We start from the raw sequence: 18,934 nt of genomic DNA, 5'->3' as shown, positions 1-18,934 counted from the left end.
TATTATAGATAAATTGTCACAAGAACGATAACATTTTCAATCTCAATTCTTGAACCGATAAACTTTTTGTCGATTGATGGCTCATTTGGAAGTGTTTTAAAGTGACTGAAAGCATTTTTGGTGAAAATATATTTAGAAGGAAATGTGTCAGTTGACTAGTAAGTGAAAAACCTTTAACTTTTTTCGGGCCACACTGGGAATTAGTCCTACCCTTCTGAGTGTGGTACCTAAAAAGAAAAAAAAAAAGCCCTAATATGTCACTGCTATTTGATTCGATCAATTTAGGACTTGTTTGAAAATACTTGAAAGCGTTTCTGGTAAAAATATTTTTAGATTCCAAAAACACTTTAAATGCTTCCTACAAGAAGCATCAATTATGTATTTCTCGTAGAAAGCTCTAATTTTCCAGGTTTTACTTGCATTTTTTATTAAAGATCGGTCCAAAAAACATTTTCACTAATAATGCTTTCAGCCATTTCAAAAGCATTCCAAACAAGACCTTAACAACGTGGATTTGATTCCCGAGCAATTTAGCCAATTTTCCAAGATTATACAAATGGATCAAATCGGAAACCAGCAGCCAGCTTCATTTCACTTTTCATGCACTGCAAAACAAGGAAGATTTCTTCCCATCTCGGATGCCGCTTATCGGCGGCAACAAAGTTGTGGACAACTCCGTCGACGTTCACGCTACTGCAACCTGCGGCCTTCTTCACTCCCCTGATCTCCATTACTTCTCGAATCTTATCCGAGTAGCTCCACTTTCCACAAGCAGCGTATATATTCGACATCATAATGTATCCGCCCTCTCTCCCCGGCTCTAACTTGAGTAGCTCTGCTGAAGCTGTTTCGGCTAGTTCCATGTCTCCCTGTGCTCTACAAGCACTCAGCATTGCTCCCCAAATGTTTCGACTTGGCCTTACCGGCATCTTTTTTATCACTTCTTTCGCCTCTGCCAGCCTTCCCGATCGACATAAAAGGTCCACTAAACACCCATAGTGCTCAACTCCTGGTTCAATACCAAATTTTTTGTCCATGTTGTTGAATAGATTAAGCCCTTCATCCACAAGGCCGCTGTGGCTACAAGCTGTAAGAACAGCAAGAAGAGTCACCCCGTTCGGAGATAGCCCTCCCTGCATCTCCGAAAACAGATCCAGGGCTTTGCGCCCGTAACCATGGAATGCGAATCCAGAGATCATTGTTGTCCATACGGTAACATCTTTCTCTGTCAGTCCCCGGAAAACCATGAAGGCTCGTTCAATGCTTCCGGCCTTGCAGTACATGTCTATTAATGCCGAACCCAAAAATACATCTATTTTCAACTGCATCCTCACAATCAAGCCATGCATTGATCTTCCATGGTCCAGCGCTCCAGTTTCCGCTGCAGCAGAGACCAAATTAACCAGAGTGATACTGTCAGGCTTCGCATTCTCCGTAATCATTTCGTTGAATACCTTCACAGCCATTGTGTAATCTCCCTTCTTGGCATATCCAGCAATTAATGAATTCCAAGAAACAAGATCTCTTATAGGCATTTGCTCAAAATAATTCTGCGCAAGTTCTATTTTCCCAACCTTGGCATATCCTGCAGTCATGGTGTTCCAGGACACGATATCCTTCTCCGCTAAAGCATCAAAAACACTTTGGGCAACCTCCAATTTGTTCCATTTCACATACATGTCTAAAAGAGCATTACCCAAAATCAAATTTCCAGACGTAATGGCCTTCCTCCTCTCAATCCATGCATGAACAGACATTCCAAGCCGAGCATCTCCTAATAGTCCACAAGATATAAGAAGTCCTAGAATGGTAAACTCATCCGGCTCAAGACCCAAACCCACCATTTCATAAAACAGTTGCAGAGCTTCCGAAAAATATCCCATCTTGGCATAGCCAACGATCATGATATTGAACGGGACTGTATCCAGCGTTGGCACGTCATCAAACAACTGTTGAGCAAGCCCCATCTCTCCTTTTTCCAGATATATCTTCATGAGGGTGTTCTGCAAGTACCGGTGTGACAACAAACCTGTAACTACAGCATGGCTGTGGATCTGCTTTGCTTCCACTACACATTCAGATGCTTGGAGCAAGTAAAGAAGGGTGTGTTTATCAGGGTATATGCCAGCTTTGAGCATGGAACTGTACAGAGGAAATGCTTGTCTTTTCGAGAAAGATAATGCAGAAATCATCGAATTATAAATGTAAAGATTGGGATACGGAGTAAAGTGATCGAAAAGGAGGACGGCCATGTCTAAATTTTCAGGGTGTGAGATGGCGGAGAATGTGAGAAGCCGGCTCATGGGAAATGTCTGACCAATTAAAGAGGTCCTCATCATCTGCCCCAAAATCTGCTTGAAATGGTGCCTTGTGCTGCACTTCTCCAACAACACAAGAGCCGGGTGATTGAGTTCGAGCGCAACAGTCGGATCCCAGTGGATCCTCCTCCCCATTGAACTCGAACTCGAAAGGCAGCGAATGCCTCGCCCACATTGCTGCATAGATAAAAATTCCAACAAATCTACTCTCCATCATTTAAAGAACCCATCAATTATATTCCACAAACAATCAAACTCCCATAATCCCCAACAGAAAGATCAAATCTTTCAGTCAAATTTTTCGGATTTTTTCCTCTGGTAAATTGTTTCCAACTTTCCATCAGTTTTCAGGCTGAAAATTTCAAAATTTACGATGTAGAATAACGGAAGACAAAGGGTCGCAGCGGGAATTTGCAGATTTGGCGTCCGAGCTCCGGCGGAAGAAAAAGTTCATTTCTTGGTAGAAAGTTCAAAATTTCAAGACCAGATTTCAGAATCCTAAATCTTCCATAACTCCAATAAGCAAACAACTACCATAATCTTCTGATATGAAATAAACAGAATCATAAACTAAAATAAACCAAAGATAAAACCCAACACCTGCTAATCGAAATTACAAAGAAAATGGTGAATTGTAATAGCACTTACCAATCATCAAAGGTGAAACTTTTGAAACCCTAGAGAGATTGAAGCTTCCTGTTTTGATCAAAACCAGAGAACCCTAAATTTTCTTAAAGGTAAATGGGCCAATGGGTCCAAATTTGGTTAAAGCCCAATTGATTTTGTGAAGAGGCCCTCATGTTACTTTGCCTTTTCTTCATGTTTTGTGACAATAAGGGCTCGTTTAGATGTGTTTTTAAAATAATTAAAAGCATTTTTAGATAAAATATTTTTGGATTCCAAAAGCACTTAAAGTGCTTTTTGCAAGAAGCACCAGTTATGTGTTTCTTCCAGGAAGCACTTTAAGTGATTTTCTAGGATTTACTTGCATCTTTACTAAAGATTGGTTCTAAAAACATTCTCACCAAAAACTCTTTCAGTCATTTTAAAAGCACATCCAAACGAATCCTAAGATATTCTAAACTACTTTATCATACTGGGACAATGATTCAAACTTGGCTGTAAGACGGTGGCACACTTCCAACCTGATACATATATGCGAAATTTCATCCACTTAAAACTCTTTGCACATAAAGTTTTGCATTCGTGTCTCTCACCGCTTTGTATAAAAAAGAAACTCAATTTAATACCTAAAAAATCCATGTCCGGTCAAGTATGATTCGTCTTTTTGAAATTTTGTTAGTACGCACAATGTACACGAAAGTTTTCGACTTTAAATTTTTTTATTGAATTATTGGTTATACATTCAAACATTATTGTTCTGGTCCATGTCATACATCGGCACACTTAGTAGAACTTTCGTATTATTACTTTTCTATAGAAGATGTCATTTTCTATCCCTCTCCCCCAATAACTTTCCCTTCAATAATTATTCATCAAATTTGAAAAAAAAAGTATTCACCTCACTTTTAGAGAAACAACAAACTCAAACCCATGTTTTTCTGCAATAGTGCAATGCCAGAAGCTTCCAACGTATCATTACAAGACAACCAACCATCATCCAACTTTCAACTTGCATTAAAAATAAATAAAAATTTCAGAAAATACAATCATGCAAACCCATCTATCCCTTTTGATTGGCCCCATCTCCCATTATCCATATAAGAAAACTGAAAAGCTCCCACCACCAAGTATTTAGGTCACACTCACTCAACTAATCCCACCATTGATGTTACAAGAGGAGGAGGGAACACATCAATTTTGCTTTTGAAAATTCTCCCCTAGGGTTTCCAATGGCATGACAATCGGCCCCTTGTTTGACAAAACTCAAAAAGTTTAGTGAACTTCGACCTATAAATTTACCCGTTGTCATGAGTGACAAGGGTACTAAGGCGGGACGTGGGGCCCACAAGTGTGCTGGGAGGTGTGGATGGGGGCATGTGATAGTTGATACTTTGTTGGAGAGGCTTATGAGGAGGAGTTTGATTCCGGCTTCACAATTGTTGGTGCGTCTGGTTGATGTGTCCGGAAAATTGCTGGGGCGAGGGATATGGGCATGATGCAGAGGGCCTTGGACTGGAGGAACTGCATGGCAGCTCCTACATCTTCTTCCATCAGCTTAGCTACTTCTTGTTCTGTGCCATCGTTCGACCACTTCTCACATGCTTGTTGATTGGTTCCTCCTTCCATGCCCTCCCCCTTGGTAGGATTAAAGCAAAAACCGAAAAAAATAGTCAACATAAGGGAGACAGAAAGGGTAGATTAGTACATAGACTACTCTAATTAATCAATGCGTTTTAAACTGTTCATCGAGCCTAGTTATGTATTAGAGAAACTTTTGTAATCATAACGTATGTACATTTGACGCGGTAAACTGTATGCATCTAATAGCGAATTCTAATATGCTGCCTCCATAATAAGTTGGATCGATTTAAAAAAAAAGTGCAGAGATAACCTCGACTGCTGATAAGGGTACGTCAGCAACAAGCTGAGCCACTGCGCCTGCTCCCCCGAGTCGACTCATGCTCAAAACCTGTTTCCATAAAAACAAAATCACATCAATAAGTATCGAGAAAATAAGTTGATTAACCTTGAAATTAGAAGAAAGTCGTACACTCAGTGTCCTTTTCTGTTTGATTAGGACTTGGTTGAAATCTAGAGGTTCCAAGCAGACAAAGTCATTCCACGTTTGAAAAAAAAAAATAACTAGTTCATACAAAGCAAGTCACCGGGACCTACCTTATGGTGAAAACATTTTGAAGACTTTAGCATTTCGTACAGGTTTCCGAAGCAACGATGAATTTGAAGAACTCTTTTAACAATTTCGTGCAGAAAACGGTTTTTTTGTTAAAAGATGAGGAAGTATATATATATATATATTTTTTTTTTTTTGTGAAAATTAGGGAGTTGTGGAAATAATTTGGAGTACTGACATACTCCACAGACCAACCAACTTCTGAAAGAAGAAGCCATTGATGGAAGAGCAACTTCAGAACATATAAAAGCAATGAAACCTCCGACAGAAACGCAATAAAAGAAGGTACCAAATTACCCCATCTCCTAGGACATACTAACCGATAAAACCAAGGGGAGGAAATTGAAACATACGAAAATTAGTCTTTTTGAGATGACGAATCTATTTGAATTTTGACTCATATACCTTAACTTGGAGCCTTAGAAATTTCACGTAATCCACAATTTCGTCAAGCATAGCTGCCCTATCTGTCTGCACAACGATGTCATAACGTGTCAATACTTTTAAAATGTATGTATCAAAAGCTAGGCAATTTCAAACATCAATAAAATTCGACACGATGAAACAAGAAGAAATGCAATTCATCCAGCAAAAGGTACTAAAACTCGCTTTAAGGCACTAACCTTGTTACAACTGGGTACCAATTCCTGCAAAGCCTTCATTCTCTCTGCAATTCTTTCCCGGCGTAACTATACCAAGAAGATAAATACGTATATGTATATTATTACCTATAGAACTGTATAAGCAGGGCATCGGATTGGATGCCAGGATGAATTTTTAAGTGTTTTCGGAAAAGGGATCTTTGTTATTATAAAACTAGTGTAGTCCTCGACGCTAATGAATAGCAGACGACTTTTTCAGTCTCAACAAAATTGCATAGGCTAGATACATGCTGGATTGACTTCTTGAATTATATGTTACATGTTAAGCAGAAGCGACTTGGACGTCTTCAATGAGAATGAACTTAATGCTAACATTCCAACAAAGAAGAATTTTAGCTTACCCGTTCAGCAATACTGTGGGGATCTGTTGCTTGGCCTCGCCTTGCTCGAACCCTTGGGCGGATGGAAGGAGGGTGATGGACAGCATTAGACAGCCCTGGTGGTGGTTGGCTATGAAACTGCGGCACAAAGATTAATAAAATTAAGTCAATCCATAAATTATCAACATGTGTTACGTTTGAACTAATGCATACTTAATCATCTGATGTGCGTACAGATATGTCAAAATTCAGCTGGACAATTGAAACTATGGACTCTTGGGATTAATTTGATGGAAGTCCATCAGATTAATCCCGACAGTCCATAGTGGAACACCAACTTAGAACACCATCTTACAAGTCATTTCACATCCTTATTCAACGTCCCTATCATATGCTTTACAAGTAAGAGAGATAAACACGAAAACATTGTCCATTAAATTACACGACGAAACTAAGTTTTGGCATCTCATTGCGTAAATCCTTGGCAACAGCTTGTGGGTGAGGATGACTGAATTTTTAGTTGAACAAGTCAAGATATGTTCTTAATGTCAAAAAAGAAAATAATCATTCAACTTTTCATAGTTGAACAGGTCTTCGATGTACTGTTTAAAATTCACATCTTGAATAATTTTCAATATACTATTTGAACTTCTTTAGGCATGAACAATTCATGCCAAATTGACTAACTTTTTAGACAAATCTAAAAGTCATCACTGAAACATCCAAAAACGAAAATAACCTAGGACATGTCAAACTAATTGAAAAAATTAAACAAACTCCCCAAATTATGCAGCAAAATATGTACAAGTCCGAATCAACCCTAGTCACCAGAAGTCAACATTTTGACAAAGTCAAACTAGCGGGAGCCAACCCCGTGTGAAGAACAGGAGCGCATGTTCCCACACACCAAGAGGCGCGTGGCCACCGAGAAAGCCACAAAGATTGCAATTGGAGAAACTCGAAAGGACCAAAATGTCATTCGGATGAGAGATTTTTCAATGTAACGGTAAGTTGGTAACATAGGTCAGTATACCAAGTGTCATAATACAAATGGTTGGAGATTTTTTTTCTTCAGTTTCCAACCATTTGTATTATAACAGCTAATGTACTGCTTCGTGTTCCCATCACATTAAAAAATTTCTTCCCTCGAATGGCAGAACTCATCTACACGTTCGAACAACCCCATGGAGCCTTCTGTCTGTCGGACACGTCCTACTAAACAATTCTCTCCACTCTCCCTCAAGCACGTGCAGTACACATCATTACCTACTACTAATGTGCCTGAAACAAAGCCCTTGATTACAACAATATTATCAACGGTACCCCTCATCCTCTAAAGGAGCAATATTTACATAAACGGGTTCACAGCTACCGTGGTACAATGATCTAATACTAAAATACCATGTGAAGTTTCTCGCCAGATAACATTGAATTATTGAATTGGAATGTCACATGACGATGAATAACACATTTCAAGTTCAACTAGTTATGACAATCTTACTATTTGGCCTTGGGGAACATAACAAAAGGACTTTACCTACTCCCGGTAGGTCACTGTTGCATTCTGAACGAATAACGCAATGACCTAACATCGCGTTATTGGTTTGGAATTGTCACGGTGGCGCACCGAATGTAGAGAAGTCTCTCAATAAAGAGAGCATCTTTGAAATAGCGAGGGCAACTTGGTCACTATGAAATGTTAGTGTTGGACGTACCTGGTGAGGAGGTTGTGGAGGTGGTGGCGTTGGACGGAGTGACGAGTGATTTTGCAAATGTCCAAATGCTGGAAACAAACTTGACATATGCACAGAATCTCTTCCCTGCTACACCAAACAAATACTAAACCATCAAGATTTGCAAACGTAAGTTAAACCAGTTCAGCTCGATCAATATGTCACTCTCCTGACAACAAATAACAAGATTCATTTACCGAATTAACCTTACAAACTCTTCATTTTACAAGAATACCCTAACCCAGCTAGCATCTACACTTCACTAGTTCTCAACTCTCACATCCATTGCAAAGAAAAGAAATTACTTAGAAGGAAATTCGAACTCAGGTGCAACTGTTCTGACCAACTAGCCTGATACAATATTGTAAGACTACTCTAGGGGATTCAAACTCAGTGCTACTGCTCTAACCAACTGACCTAACTTCCGACAATTTTGACATCACAATCTTAAAACAAAATTAAGATTAAAGTGGAGTGAGAGAGATTTACATTAATTGAAGCAGAAACATTGGAACTGTTTGTGTTGTTATTATTGTTGGCTTCATCTCTGAACCTGTTGTCTTGCCGAAGAAAACCACCCTGCTCCAAGTTCAAACCCAACGGAATACCCAGCCCCATCCCAACTCCTCCTCCTCTGTACCCAGTACCACCACCCGAAGACCCAGCAGAACCCAGCTGCAGCACCATGGGCATGGACCCCACATCTCCTCCGTACCCACCACCAGCTGACTCACCACCACCACCGGCACTATACGACGGCGGCACAGCTAAGATCTGCTCAAAGAAATCGTCTCCAAGTCCTTCTTGGGGATTTCCCGCCATATTTCTTTTACTTGTACTGACAAAACTCCACCAGTTACTAACTTTTTTCTGCAACTGCTCAGATGGGTTTTGCAATTTACAGTAAGAAAAATGAAAGGTTTGGTGAGTAAAGAATTAAAGCTGGGTTCTTGATGCTCTTTTTAGAGAGAGAGAGAGAGAGAGAGAGAAACAGAGTGACTGTGTATCGAGAAGTGGGAGGGAATTTGAGAAGTCGGGTTTTGTGTTGGTGAAGTGGGTGTCAGACCCGATACCCGGGAAATGGTATTCGGGGATTTCGAGCTGGTTTTTCCAGAATTCCAGAGTGATGGGTTTTGGTAGAGTTTTCTGGTTGGTCTTTATAGAGAGAGAGAGAGAGAGAGAGAGAGAGAGAGAGAGAGAGAAGGAAAGGAGCTCTTCTGAAAATCCTTCTCTTTTTGGTTTTCTGATTTTCTTTGCTTTTTGGCTCTGAACACTCTGACTTGGGTCTGGGAATTTTGGGTTTGTGTGTGCGTGTGATTTATGGTTTCCGACTTCTAGAGAGAGAGAGAGAGAGAAAGAAGAAGAGGAGGAGAGAGAAGCAAACTTTGCGGTCTTCGTGAGACTACAGTTCCTAGTCCTACGCGTTGACTGGACAAGATGTTTTTCTTCAAGAAACAACAAAGAAACAATGCAATTTTTTCTCTTTCTTTTTTGACAATTGAAAGATATATAAGCAGACATTTGAACTAGGTGGTGTTATCGGTTGAAAATTAATCTTATATTCATGAGAAAATAGATTTTATATATGTTTATAAGTAGTTAGGTTACTTTTTATATTGCAAATTAGTCTTATGGTAGAATTTCAACTTCTTTTATGATCGCAGAGCAAAATTGTCTCACATGTATAGTCCAATGGTCACACATGCTTCACGTCATTTGAGTTGTGTTGTCCACGTGTTAGACTTGAAAATAAGTCATACGTGAGGAGACGTGTTGATAATGAATTCTACACTAATGAGAGAAGAGACATTGCATGTATCATATATTATCAATTAACTTACGATGAAACCTCAACTTTTTTCATTATCGACATCCCTATTTTTACGATGACTTGATATGAATTATTTTAATTCTTCTCAAAAAACCTCCTATTCAAAATTTCTCTTTTTTTTCCGACTTTATTTCTACTTCTAGTTTGAAGAATATCTGATTAGGGTTCATATTTGCTATTATGTGCAGTTGGATCACTAGAGACTGAATTTACTCAAAATCTGCTTAGTGCTCTACGAGTTCTTCTTGAAAATGCGGTGAATTATGTAACGATGTAGTTACGATTCGTGATGCTTCTCCCAATTTAAGCTTGTAAATTAGGTTAGAGTTTCTCGTTACATGATTTAGACATATTTCTCGCATACCCTAACCAAAATGGGAAATACATAATTAGGGTGCATAATTAAAGATACTCTCATGGATGATCATAGCCGTCCAATCCATAGAAAAATCAGTTCCAACTTTTTAAAACCAGAGAGTGTTACCATCAAATTTTACAACCTGAAAATCATGTATTATGTTTACTTCACGTAATTAAGTTTCTATTATTGGTTCATACATCTTACTTTTGGGAAAGGGATTCGGAGTTGATCCCTTCCACCAAATCCACCAAATCAGGGGATCCGGACCCTTGAAAATTGATCAAACGGTAAAAACATGGGCCCCCTTTAAAGGTTATAATAACATTAGCCGTTGGATCAAATTTCAAGGCCCCGGATCCCCTGATTTGGTGGATTTGGTGGAAGGGATCCGGGGATCCCTTTCCTTACTTTCGGTCCTCTTTGTTCTGCTTTCTTAAATAATGATATTAGTCTATAACTTGATAATCTTTTTTTTTAAGGACCAGCTGGTGACTTTGTCATGACAATCCACATTTTCGTGGATTGGAAGGACTAACAAAAACATTTCAGCCTCCTCTGGGCACCATCGTGTGATTCACAAGTTCCAAAAATTGAACTCATAATGTGTCATGTGAAATACAGGCTTGGAATTCGTCCCAACCATTGAGCCACCTCGTGTTGGTTTAGGATAATCTTTTTTTCTTTCTTTCTTTCTAAATTCATCCTTTTATGTGGAGAATGCGACCGTTTTCAACATTTCTATAAAAAAAAAAATTGTTATTGACACCTCAAAAATGATCGTTCTGAACTTTCTCGATTGGTAGTTTATTTGTTTAATTTTTTTAATAGGAAAAATGTGTGATAAACTTGGGTTTGATGTTAGCAGCCCAAACAAAAAATTGACTAGGGCTGGTAGGGGTCTCGGGCCTAGCTGACTAGTGACAAACGTTGTCCATTTGCATCTCAAACAATTTGAATTCACAAAGGTTGTTATCTTTCTAGTTTTTAATTCTTTTCCCTTTTAAGGGTCGGTGCTCTTTATGTAGTGGGGTTACTTTTTTATGATACACCTATAAGATACACCACAATACACCTATCATATGTAATCCTAAACTTTAAAATACACTAAATAAGATAGAGGAGAGAGAAATCTTGAGTGCAATCAGAGATATTTTCTCACGTCAGTGTCTCATTCTGCCACTTGATTTGGTTGCAAGATTAAGATGGCAAGACCTAAATGAAGAAGAGAAATGCTAGTAATATTTGCGCTAATCTTTACATTTGAACAATTTCAATTCTACACATGACATATGTCATTTTACTTAGAAAACAAGATCTTTAGCGTAAGAAAATGAACGTGTCATTTGAAGATCTTTAGCGTACCAAAATGACATGTGTCATGTGAAGAAGTGAAAATGTTCAAATGCAAAGGTTAGTGCAAAGATTGCTAGCACTCCCCAATGAAGATTGAGAGTCGTGAGGAAAGACCGTTGGTGATAGGGTATAATATTCTTGTTAACATGAGGCTCTAAGGAGAAACTTTTGTGGTGTTACCAAAGATACATCATAAGCAAACTTAAGTTTTAAAGAGCCTAATCAAACCAAGATAGAGGGTTTTCACGGAAAAAATTATTGCGTATCACCAAGGTACATCACTATGTAAGTGTTGAGCTCATTGATGGCCTGTTTACATATAGAAGATGAACGAGACTCGAGTAATGTGAAGATTTTGTGGTGTAACCATAAGTATACCCCCAATTAGAATATATTTTCATTAGTCAGGCGGATAAAAAATATACTAGTAAGTGGAGATGCAACAAATTATATGTTAAAATTTTCTCAAGCAATAAGTAAAAATACTCACGTAATGATATAAGCGTGGTGACATAGAAAAATCTTTCTGTGAGGCTTTTAGCCTTGATAAGGGGCCTAATCGCCTATATGTAAGCCAAAATAGTGTGGTATCCCAAAAAGACAAGCTATACCTATCATTAGTGCATCATTACCTCTTTTTAGATTTACTTTTGATATATGATTAAAGCCTTTGAAGCAATCAGAGAAAAAAAAGTATATCATATAAAATTATATAAAGCTGAAAAATGTGGGAGAACAAACAAGGAACAGAGATCACGCGTCTGTTAAAGGGATCCCATTTTACTTCTCACACACCCTTCTAATTTTCGATCGTTGGATTGGATGAATTGAAGAAGATCAACAGACAAAAATTAACAAGGGGTGTATGAGAAATAATTTGGGGTGTGTGGATAGCATACCCCCTGTTAAAATATCAAGTTTTGTATGATAGGACCAACTTTGTAGTTGGTATCCCGCTTTATTGTAGCCAAATTTAGATACGTAGATGACATTGTATCAATTATGTATTCATTATATACCCTTATAAGGAGCCTTTATTTTAAGAGAGAGGATCCTCGCCGGATCCTCTTTGTGAGGATATCGAGAATTCTTAAATCACATCCGTTCATCGTACATCGTGCGGTCATAAATCATTGTAAATTTTTTTTATTTAAAATTGAATATAAACAGTACCTGATCAAAATTGACCGCACGATGCATGATGAATATATGTGGTTGAAGGATTCCTGAGATCCTCACAAAGAGGATCTGACAAGGATCCTCTCTCTTATTTTAAGGGATTTCCATTTTTTTAATGGCGACTAGTAGTGGGGCCTATTTCACATCAAACTTTGACAATCTAAATTCTCTATTTTTCAAGTTGCACTTTATAGATCATCTTTGCAAAATATGAGCCAAATAGAGAATGTTTGAGGCATCTAATTAAATTCAAAGAAATTGACGAATACTATGTTCTAAGAAACATTGAAATTTCACCATGATAATCAAATGGGTAAATGATTTCAGATTGAATTGATTTTTTTTTTTTGTAAAGATGACCTATGAATGGAGACTAAAACATAAATGTTTCAGATAGTTAAAATTCGATGTGACGTGAGCCTCACAATTAGTCCTCATTCTTACAAAAAAATGGAAATCTCTTTAGATAAAGACTTTGTACTCCTCTATATCTCATTGTTTGTCATTCTTTTGCTCCAAAATTAAATACTCGGTTTACACGCAAGGCCCTAACATCCCGATAAGAAAGAGCCTTTATAATGGTATAATTATATCATTTAACTAGAAATAATCTTGTTTACTCAAAAGTGAGTATATAATTACTAAATCTTTATTGAGTTGGGATGGATGTCATGGCCTAAGGGCGACTATTTGGACCACTATTCCATTATCTGCGAAAATGGTTTAGGGTTGCGTACGCCATAAGACACCTTGAACCCTACTTTAAGGAAAGCAAAACCCTAATTGAGAAGCTCCTCCTTTTCATTCCAAAGCAAAAGGTTCTTCTTTCTTGGGGTCTATTCTCCCCCCTCCTAATGTGAAAAATCTTATACCTTGCTCCTTGTATATGGCGGAAAATTCTCAAAAGTGACGGGCCGTTCCCCTCTGCATATGGGTCCTATCCCCAAGCCCACCACTTGCGAGTGCTGCCATATACGAGAAGCCGGACATACAATTTTCTCCTCCTTATGAGCATGGCAGGCAACAGCAACGCATTAGAAGGGGAACATAATTTGGTCCAATTTTTGAGAAGGCAGTGAGTTGAAGAGAGAGGGCAAAGTGCAAAGCTATCCCTTGACTAAAGAAAGGAGTTTTCTGATACAAGCAACTAAGGCGATCTAACTTAAATGCGCTTCGCTTAATCAACTGAGCTACAAGGCCCTTGCAATGAAATGAAAAGAAAAGATATACAGGTGATCTAACTTAACATGTTCTGAGAACACAACGAGTAGATTAATAAAGAACGAGAATATTGATCTGCGTTATTTTTGTTCGAAACTTACAGCATAACAAAAAATGGAGAATGTATCGACTGAGATATCACTACAATCTCATGCGTTTTCCTGTGAACTTGCGACCTTGGCATCTTGTTTTTCTTCTTCACTGGCCGCTGTAGGTGTCTCTGTGAGGCCCTCAGGTTCTTTTTTAAGCTCTGTCTCGAACTCCTTTGCTGCCTGCAAGATTTACAGAGGATTCAAATACACTCTTTATGAATTATGAGAAACACAGAAAGGAAGCCGGAGAAAACGAGATAATTAGAAGTTATAAAATCACTCGGTTCAAAGTTTCTAGTGATTACACTATTCGCTTAATAAAGCTCACTGAAGAAAGCAGCAACATTTAAATTAGTCTTCGATCGCGTGCTACCACATACACAAAGAAATCACATCCTAACCAATTTTAAGGGTCAGATGAATAAATTATGCATCCCTGTTTCTTCTCTTACTCCCCATTTATGAGTGCTTAATAGACTATAATATGAACGAAACTTTTTCGTAAGGTGCCTACCGCTCAGTATTCCTCGGAAATTGACATGCGGAATTTATTTGGATCTGTAATAATTAGATCATTATTTTTAGATATTGTACTGATTAACAACCAAATGAGCCAAAACCGTCAATTGCCATCCTTCTTCTTTTAACACAAGTTGTAGGAGAATATACTTCTATTCCCACCTTTTTTAAGTAACATGTAAATAAAAATCTAACAAGAAAACTTTATGCTTGGTGATCACTGATCACCAATGAATTACACACTTCTGACCGAGTATCAACTCTTTGAATTTGATATCTATATGCATCCATCTGCTCATAATCATTTGATCCTTCTCCCGTTCTCCCGATCCCCACATCATACACTCCAAAATAAAATACATAAACATAACAAACATTAAAGGTTCCATATGACTAAACCAAAAACTAAATTTGATCGTCCATATATGTTAACTTCCATATGACACATTTTCCCTTCTCCCCTTCCCCAAGACCTATAAATCCCCTAGAGATGTAATAATTATTTACATTTAGAGCCCCTCATTTTCATCACTCAAATTTTTGCAATTCACATTGTTCACTCAACAGAGAGCAAAAATGGGGAGAATGCATAGGAATTGCATTTTACACGCATATTGTTTATTATTCAACACGTGCAAAGTGTAGGGGAGATGAGAATGCTTCGTTGGATGTCGCACAAGAGAAAGGACAATATTAAGAATGAGGATATATGAGGTAAAGTAGGAGTGGGCGCAACTGAAGATAAGATGAGAGAGAATCGGTTAAGGTGGTTTGGACATATGAACCAAAGACCTATAGATGCTCCGGTTAGAAAATACGATTATGAGCTAGAGCCTTAGAGCAAAAGGGGTAGAGGAAGATCTAGGAAGACTTGGAAAGAGACTTTAAGAAAAACATGAAGCACCTAGAGCTAACGGAAGACTTGGCACAAAACCAAGCGATGGCGTTTTCTAGGATTCATATAGCCTACCCCACATAGTTGGATAAGGCTTTGTTATTGTTTTGTTATCGTTTGTTATTCAAAAAGAACAGTAAGGGGTTCCATTGTATTTATTTTCCTTCCAATCACCATCATTTTGAACCATGTTATAACTTTGAAATCGTTGCCATTAATACCGAAAGGAAAACTACCTTAGATGAAAACAAATACGTTCACATTAAAAATCACTGTGAAATCTACTATAACTTAGAGATTACCGTAGTTTCTTTCCACAATGTGGAGGCACCAACAACTGTACAATTACTTTAACCAAAAGTCATACACAAGGCAGAAACAACTAAACTACATGTCTACAACTCCACAATAGTCAACAATCTAAAACATTTCACGAGTTGCCCCATTCATAACAACACAACGCCGAAAAGGGAAGTAAATGGAATACTAGAATTCTAATCACCATTCCAAGAGTTGCATTTACTTAACTAAGCACCAATACAGCTATCCCACTTGATTTACTCCATTTTAACAGGACCTTAACTTTTCTTCCCCTTCTTACACATAGTGTTTTCTACCATTGATTATCGCCACTAACAAGCATGTTCTTCGATTGGAGTTCAGCACGGTAGTACAAGCATGGCATGGCATTTCGTTCTTTCTAATTTTACATTTATCCTCCCATTTCAACACAATATCCGCAAACATGAGTACCCTAAATTGTCTTTCTTTTTTCCCTCCTTTTCGTCGAAACTAAAGCTACTGCAACAAAAATTCCAGAAATTGCATAAACTTTCTCAAGAAAAAAACCCTATTTAGCTCAGCAAACTATAAATCTCAATTTTCTTCCAATTTCCACACACACAAACAACAACAACAACAATCATTAAATGGGCAACAAAGTTCATAAATTTTCTCGACAACCAAACAGATCTGGAAAAAAAGAAACCAACCTGCTGGAAGCTCTTGACAGTCTTCCCAATACTCTTCCCCACTTCAGGCAACTTCTTGGGTCCAAAAACCAGAGCCGCCACACCAGCTATAACCACAAGCTCCGGCATCCCAAGACCAAACAGAGCGGTACACGTCATACCCTTCTCGGCTCTCTTAGTCCTTGTTCTGCTTCTGCTCAGAACCAAAGCACTGCCATTTACAGTGCTTTTGCTGAAGGACAAAGAGGTGGTGCCATTGCTGGTCAAGAAGGTGGATTGGGATGATTGGGAAGGGAGAAAAAGTGGGGATCTTGGAGTGGACAGAGTAAAAGATGAAATCTCCATGAATTTTTATGGTAACTTATTAACCTGATTTTTGGTTCCTGGGTTCTTGAAGGTTTTGGAGATTTTGTTGAATTTTGTGTGTTTCGGGGTGTGGAAGATCGGATAACACGAAATCGAAGGGGGAAGGCGGCTCCAGCCAAAAGAAAAAAAAAAAAAAAAAGGGGAAAGGTGGGACCTTCGAATATTAATATTGACCAGAGATTTGCACATGGATGGTTGATGGTCTGAAAACCGAACGGTAAATATTAAAATTAAATGGTGAAAATTATTTTAAAAATTAACCAATATTCGATAGGCTCGACTAATAAAGATAAGAGTAATACTAGAAAGACTAAATTTGTAGATTAAATTTTGTAAATTAAATGATATGGAAGTTGATGATTGAAGTATTACTTAAACTTTGATAAACGTACTCATTTCTTATTGGTGGCACATCATTTAGTTTGCAAATTTAATCAACAAATTTAGTTTCCTTAGCATTACTCTAAAGATGAATCTTACTCTTTAGATGCAAAAGATCATTCTTCTTCTCATGAGCATTATTTTAATTCATTCTATTTAACATGTCGAGAAATTGAATCTATGATAATAAGTAATTCCAAGTCGAATAAATTTTTTTTTTAAAATGATAATAAAATGAGTAAGTATTTCAAATTATGAAGCTGCTAAGTGGGTTTTAACATTTTATCACGTTTTTATACTCGTGTCGTTCAATCCCTCATTTCTTTAATGTAAATATTATCGTTTGTTCAAAACATTTTATTACGCTTTTATACCCAATGGTTCTTAGTAGCTCACTCTATTGATATAGGACCGACGTTCACCTTTTGTCTTCGTTTGAGGCAGCCTCATTCATTATTTCAACATTTAGTTTTCCATCTGTATGTCCATAAATAATATCAATCCTCTTAATTCAATTTATAAATTGCTTTTTCACAATTTCTAGTTTCAGCATAGTAAAATTGATTTTGACACCAATTGCTGTGAATAAAATTTAAACTTGTCCGCAAAAACACATATACGCTATTTTGATCAACTGACCTACCCTACGTCACGTGTGCATATCTACTCTAGTTATTTAACTTATTTTGTCTTGAAGACCATCCAAAAAAAACTGTCACTTGTATTAGCTTTTTCTTTAGCCTGTTTGTCCCTTTGAAGTTCACTTCCAAGAACCCTCATGCACCATCTCCCAAGAGCCAGAGCTCTCTCCTAAACCTAACCCTAAAATCCACCCACCAACCCAAAAAAAAATCCAGGCCCAATTGATCACCAGTGGCCTCAAATCTCCCTCCCTCCATGCAAACTCATCCAGCAGTACTCCACCTTATCAAAAAGCACAAACCTTCATGCCCATTTGGTATTCCAACCAAACTTGTTCCTCCTAAACACTTTGATCAGATGCTCTCACCCCATAGATTCAGTTCTTGTTTTTGCCAATTGGGTTTCTAAATCCACCTTAGTTTTTGACGATTCGACTTACATATTTGTTCTTGGAGCTTGTGCTAGATTGCCTTCAGTTCTAACGTTGTTAGTAGGCAGACAGATACATGGTCTGACTGAGAAACATGACGTCGTATCAAACATTTCGGTGCAAACAACGTTGATATATTTTTATGGTAGTAATAACGATGTTGTTTCGGCAAGGAAAGTGTTTGATCAATAGCGCTTTGTCGGTTTTCAAGCGAATGATAGAGAAGAATGTCTTGACTTGGACAGCAATGGCAACCGGGCTAGCCATTCACGGTAAGGGCAATGAAGCATTGGAGCTTTTGGAGGTAATGGAGGGTTCTGGAATAAAACCCAATGCAGTGACTTTAACCGGCTTGCTTTCAGCTTGTTGTCATTCGGGCCTCCTTGAATAAGGCCTCTATTTGTTCCATTTGATGGAGAGCAAGTTTGGTGTCTCGCCTCGGATGCAACACTATGGCTGCATTGTTGACATGCTTAGCCGCGGAGGGCACTTGAAAGAAGCCTACGAGTTTATAGTACGGATGCCAGTTGAACCTGATGCCGTCTTGTGGAGGAGTTTGCTAAGTGCTTGCAACCTCCATGGGGATGTTGCAGTGGAAGACAAGGTGGGGAAGAAGCTGCTCGGCATACAGTCAGCACAGAGTTCTGCAGAATCGACTCTAAAGAGCGAGGACTATGTTGCGTTGTCGAACATTTATGCATCTGCTGAAAGGTGGGAGGATGTGGAGATGGTAAAGACAGGAAATGAAGGCTAAGGGAATCGAAAATAAAGCCGGTTGTAGTTCAGTTCAAACTTCAAGCCGTTAGCAGTATGTTCTGAATTAGTTGTAGATATGAATGTAAAAT

At 38.2% G+C, this 18,934-nt stretch overlaps 3 protein-coding genes and 1 pseudogene across 7 annotated transcripts; 1 reads left to right on the top strand and 3 right to left on the bottom strand.

The window, feature by feature from the left end:
* Positions 1-450: 450 nt before the first annotated feature.
* On the bottom strand, positions 451-3,075 carry LOC103434167 (pentatricopeptide repeat-containing protein At3g04750, mitochondrial). Of its 4 annotated transcripts, none has more exons than XM_029101557.2 (2): positions 2,967-3,075; positions 451-2,858 (listed from the first exon to the last, which is right to left on the bottom strand). In XM_029101557.2, the coding sequence occupies exon 2, from the start codon at positions 2,499-2,501 to the stop codon at positions 549-551; it is 1,953 nt and encodes a 650-aa protein (XP_028957390.2). In that variant the 5' UTR covers positions 2,502-2,858; positions 2,967-3,075; the 3' UTR covers positions 451-548. The 4 variants fall into 4 exon arrangements, with proteins under 4 accessions (XP_028957390.2, XP_070676161.1, XP_028957391.2 ...); XM_070820060.1 differs by having other exon boundaries at positions 451-2,861; positions 2,967-3,055; XM_029101558.2 differs by having other exon boundaries at positions 451-2,822; positions 2,967-3,035.
* An 860-nt stretch (positions 3,076-3,935) lies between these two features.
* On the bottom strand, positions 3,936-9,316 carry LOC103434168 (transcription factor UNE12). Of its 2 annotated transcripts, none has more exons than XM_008372481.4 (7): positions 8,338-9,316; positions 7,831-7,938; positions 6,137-6,253; positions 5,757-5,822; positions 5,539-5,604; positions 4,834-4,911; positions 3,936-4,577 (listed from the first exon to the last, which is right to left on the bottom strand). In XM_008372481.4, the coding sequence occupies exons 1-7, from the start codon at positions 8,668-8,670 to the stop codon at positions 4,347-4,349; spliced, it is 999 nt and encodes a 332-aa protein (XP_008370703.3). In that variant the 5' UTR covers positions 8,671-9,316; the 3' UTR covers positions 3,936-4,346. The 2 variants fall into 2 exon arrangements, with proteins under 2 accessions (XP_008370703.3, XP_008370704.3); XM_008372482.4 differs by having other exon boundaries at positions 7,831-7,935; positions 8,338-9,310.
* Positions 9,317-13,810: 4,494 nt separating this feature from the next.
* Positions 13,811-16,776, bottom strand: LOC103408658 (sec-independent protein translocase protein TATA, chloroplastic-like). Its single transcript, XM_008347492.4, has 2 exons — positions 16,292-16,776; positions 13,811-14,065 (listed from the first exon to the last, which is right to left on the bottom strand). Exons 1-2 carry the CDS (start codon positions 16,613-16,615, stop codon positions 13,943-13,945), a joined length of 447 nt encoding a protein of 148 aa, XP_008345714.3. The 5' UTR covers positions 16,616-16,776; the 3' UTR covers positions 13,811-13,942.
* A 1,398-nt stretch (positions 16,777-18,174) lies between these two features.
* LOC103408716 (pentatricopeptide repeat-containing protein At3g18970-like) lies at positions 18,175-18,896 on the top strand (annotated as a pseudogene).
* Positions 18,897-18,934: the final 38 nt, after the last annotated feature.

This window comes from Malus domestica, chromosome 04, assembly GCF_042453785.1.
Source record: "Malus domestica chromosome 04, GDT2T_hap1".
NCBI lineage: Eukaryota > Viridiplantae > Streptophyta > Magnoliopsida > Rosales > Rosaceae > Malus > Malus domestica.
Note: the sequence above shows the minus strand (reverse complement) of the source record. Positions and strands in the feature narration are given on the sequence as shown.